Source organism: Cyprinodon variegatus, unplaced genomic scaffold (genome assembly GCF_000732505.1).
Source record: "Cyprinodon variegatus isolate N-32 unplaced genomic scaffold, C_variegatus-1.0 Scaffold225, whole genome shotgun sequence".
In the NCBI taxonomy this organism is placed as follows: domain Eukaryota; kingdom Metazoa; phylum Chordata; class Actinopteri; order Cyprinodontiformes; family Cyprinodontidae; genus Cyprinodon; species Cyprinodon variegatus.
In genome coordinates this window covers 222,309-225,973 of record NW_015150678.1, presented here as the reverse complement: position 1 = coordinate 225,973, position 3,665 = coordinate 222,309, and the positions used below count along the sequence as shown (strand labels likewise).

Sequence of the window (3,665 nt, the reverse complement as noted above, 5' to 3'; positions counted from 1 at the left end):
GGATCATTAAAAATAATTACAATTCATTCATTTTTTGGATCTTTTCATTAATTTCATTAATTTTTAAGGGATCAACATAAAGCGAACCGGAAACCGTGACCATGAAACCGTGAATCGAACCGAACCGTGGATTTTGTGAACCATTCCACCCCTAATATATATATATATATATATATATATATTATGGTGCTAGGCTTACTGCACCATTTGGGCAAAGATGGCGGCTCCAAGACTCCGTGATCGTTACAAAAAGTATTGTTTTCATTTTTTTATTGATTAACGCTTAATTCATTAAATCACCAGGAACGTATTAGTGTTAGGTATAAATAATGATTCCTCGCTGACCGGACTTTTCCTTTAAATGCGTGCACGAGCCCATTTCTCCTCGTGCACGCTCTTTAAAAGTTGCTGTTTGCATCACTCATACAAGCTTACTTTCAAAAACAAGATCTGCAAGTTTTCCACTATGTCAGACTCACCGGGAAATGAAAATGGGGACGATTACGTAGGACGCCCTTATGTAAACATATCGCCAGAATGACTGACAGTTGAGAAGACCATTTTTTTGATGATCCACCCAGAAAAAATCCATCCTCCACTTAACCTTTAAGACGATGAGCAGGAGTATACAGACTGATTGGTTTGGGTAGCTGCAGCTCACCTGTGTAACCTGCTCCAACAGCAGCGGCCTCCCTTTCACTCTCTCCTGCATCTCTTTGATCTCCTGGCGGTATTCCTTCTTGCGCTGAATGTCTTGTTTCCTGTAGAGAACAAACATGTGACCTCTTTACTCAAAGCACAGAAGAGGCTGTCTCCATGTTCAAGTCATAAAACAAGCGTGTCCACCTGAAATCTTTTAGCTTGCTCTTGTACGTCTGGGAAAGGGCTAGATGGGGGTCATTGGCTTGGGCACGTTTTAAAACCATCCTCTGCAGCATTCTCTCCCTCTCCCTCTGCTTTTCTCTCCGACGCTCCTCCTCTTCTTCGGCCTTCTTCCTCTGCTCCAGAGCTTTTCTACAAAGATAATTTTGGTGACAGAGGTCGGAAGGTTTGGAGAGGATGACTTTGGCGGGAAGGGCAGCGACATATGAAGCTACTCTGGACTGGGTGCTGCTCTAGGATAGCTGTGGGTTATAGGATGGGAGGCGGTCCAGAGGAGTCCTCTAAATCACAGAGGGGATCAGCTCTGGTCGCTATGGCTACACAGGACATGTGAGTTCAGAGGATCGGACTATTTCCACTACAATAGTTGAAGCCTTTGGGCTGCTGATATGATACCTCACAGCTTCATGACGCTTTTTGGTTGCGTCTGTAACTTTGGCAGGAAGCAGCTCCAGACTTCCTGAGAGGGACGAACAGAGGCTTGAGTTGGGGGTCTGCGACGTTCCCGGTTTGATGTGAGGCCATCGCAGCATCCGAGGGCTGCCCTGGTCCTTCTCGATGTCTGCCAGGATGCGCTCCCGGTGTGAGGAGATTTGGGAAGTCTTCAGTTCAAAGGGTTCGCACGCCGTCGTAGGCTTCACGTCCTTCCTCCTTTCCAGCTGCTTCTGGAAGCGTCTGTAGCTAGCGTTGAAATCAGGCACCTCTTTGTTTATTTGAGGCTTGTGGGGAAAGCCGTCATTGCCCCCGGCTGCAGCGCTGCCATCTTTGGTCTTCTTGCGATCACTGAGACGTCGTGTGAGCATGCTGGGAGGCACCGACGCACTCCTAAGCATCTCCTGGGCCCTCATCTGTATCTTGATGGATCGGTACAACTGTTCCTCCTTCATCTGCTCCCCCGATGCCGCCGCATACACAGATTTAGGGACAGGCTTAGCTTTGAAAGGTTTCACTTTCTCCTGGTCAGATTGCTGTTGCTGATGTAGCTGCTTCTGTTCCCTCTTTAGTCTCTCCCTCTCCAGGAAGCTGAAAGGCTTTTGAAGGGCTCGAAGATGCTGCGCCTCTCGCTCTCGCATGGCTTTCCTTCGCTCCTCGTTTCGCTCCTGCAGCTCTTCGTACACTGGAAGATGGACGTGCGCAGGCACCGGACTGGCGCGGAACTGCCTCTGGCATTCGGTCACCTCCTCCAGCTGCCTTCTCAGCTCTGCGTTTTCCAGTTCCACCTCAGAGCGTGTCTTTATGCCATGCTTCTGCTTCTCAGCTTCCCGCAGTGTCATGTGGAAGGGTTTTGCGACGGTCACTTTGGGATTTCTTCGCTCCCTTCTCCTCCCACTCCGCCCATCTCCTGGCATGCTGTGCAGCGACGAGGAGGATGTGCGATGATTGACGGGGGACACCTTGAAGTCCTTCCACATGTTCTTGATGCACTCTTTAGGAGAGAACAGGAGGCCCTTTTCCACGTTGCAACTGGTAGCTTCATTCTCATCGGATGAGTCCGACTGTCCAGAGCCCCAGCGGAGCTCAACAGCAGAGTGGGACTTTCTCAAACGATGATGTGAAGCTGCTGGGCTTATACTTGACCAGGGTACCCTGACCGAATAAGAAAAAAAAAAGGCATTTAACTACAGCGAAGCACGTTTGTATAATTTCATTCAGGTTTCCTGATGGGACATGCATTTATATTTAGCACTCTCTTTACTCTGAAAATGATCAAATCTAAGGTTGGCCGATTCCTTCATGAGTTGCTGTTTGGAACAGAATCACAAAGGCTGCGGATCGCAGCAGACAGAAGTTGACCAGGATTATATTTTTAAACAACATTATGAGTTTTGAACGTCTTAAGAACAGCTAATCCTGCTGTCGGGGAACATTTTCTCAGCAGGGACAAGGAAGTCAGTTAGAGTTCATAGAGAGGTGTATGGAGATAATTACGTTAGAATCCTGACAGAAAACCTGTTTACTGCAAAAACGATCTACATAGAAGCATATTTGAACTTGCTTTGAGCGGGTAAACAAGAGGATCTGCTTATTTAGTTATTTTTAGCCATAAACAAGATAATTGTAAATTACACATTTGAAATAAGACAATGTTGTTGTTTTCTTATTTTAGATATAAATCTTCTTAAAAGATGCAGATTTTCAGGAAATGATAAAAACATTTTGACAAAAAGTTGTAAATAAACATGAGAAAAGACTGAACAATTACCTGCTGGTGTGTGGATAATCAGAATCATAATGCATGTGGATATAAATGATATAATCTCATAGTTTAATTCTTTAGAAAGAATTGCGTCTTTTTTTATTTTAACATATTGTCCAGCCATTAGCATAGACCCAGAGCTACATTGGAAATTTTTTAGATCAGGGAGGGTAATTCCAGTTCCTGAGATCAGGTATCCTGTCACTTTTCAGCTTGGTTCACATTATAGGCACATGTCACCCAAATGAGACTCATACCCAAATTTTTCATGGGAGTCAGAATGGCTAAATTCAGATCTCTCTCTCTCTTGGATCCTTTCTACGCTTCTTTATCTTGTTTTGTTTTTCAGTATTACTACTATTGTTATTATTATCCTTTTCTAGAGTACAGACCTAGATAAGATAGGTGCTATACCATTTACAGCAGGGGTCTTCAACGTTTTCCAGGCCAAGGACCCCAAACTGATGGCGAGATGGAGAGGGGACCCCCTAATTATATTATGGGTTCTGGGCAATATTATATACTATTTGCCTCTTAATCTGCATTGCGTTAAAGGCAATAAAGTTCAACCAAAAAAAAAAAAAAA

At 44.7% G+C, this 3,665-nt stretch overlaps 1 protein-coding gene across 1 annotated transcript in view; it reads right to left on the bottom strand.

Annotated features, from left to right (window-relative positions):
- The window catches only part of fam161a (family with sequence similarity 161 member A), an 8,173-nt gene that overhangs the window by 1,723 nt on the left and 2,785 nt on the right, over window positions 1–3,665 (bottom strand). Inside the window, exons 3-5 of the mRNA XM_015380934.1 lie at window positions 1,279–2,469; window positions 847–1,014; window positions 662–761 (exon numbers count right to left, since the gene is read on the bottom strand). Of these exons, the coding sequence (XP_015236420.1) occupies window positions 662–761; window positions 847–1,014; window positions 1,279–2,469 (1,459 nt within the window). The remainder of the gene's footprint in view (window positions 1–661; window positions 762–846; window positions 1,015–1,278; window positions 2,470–3,665) is intronic.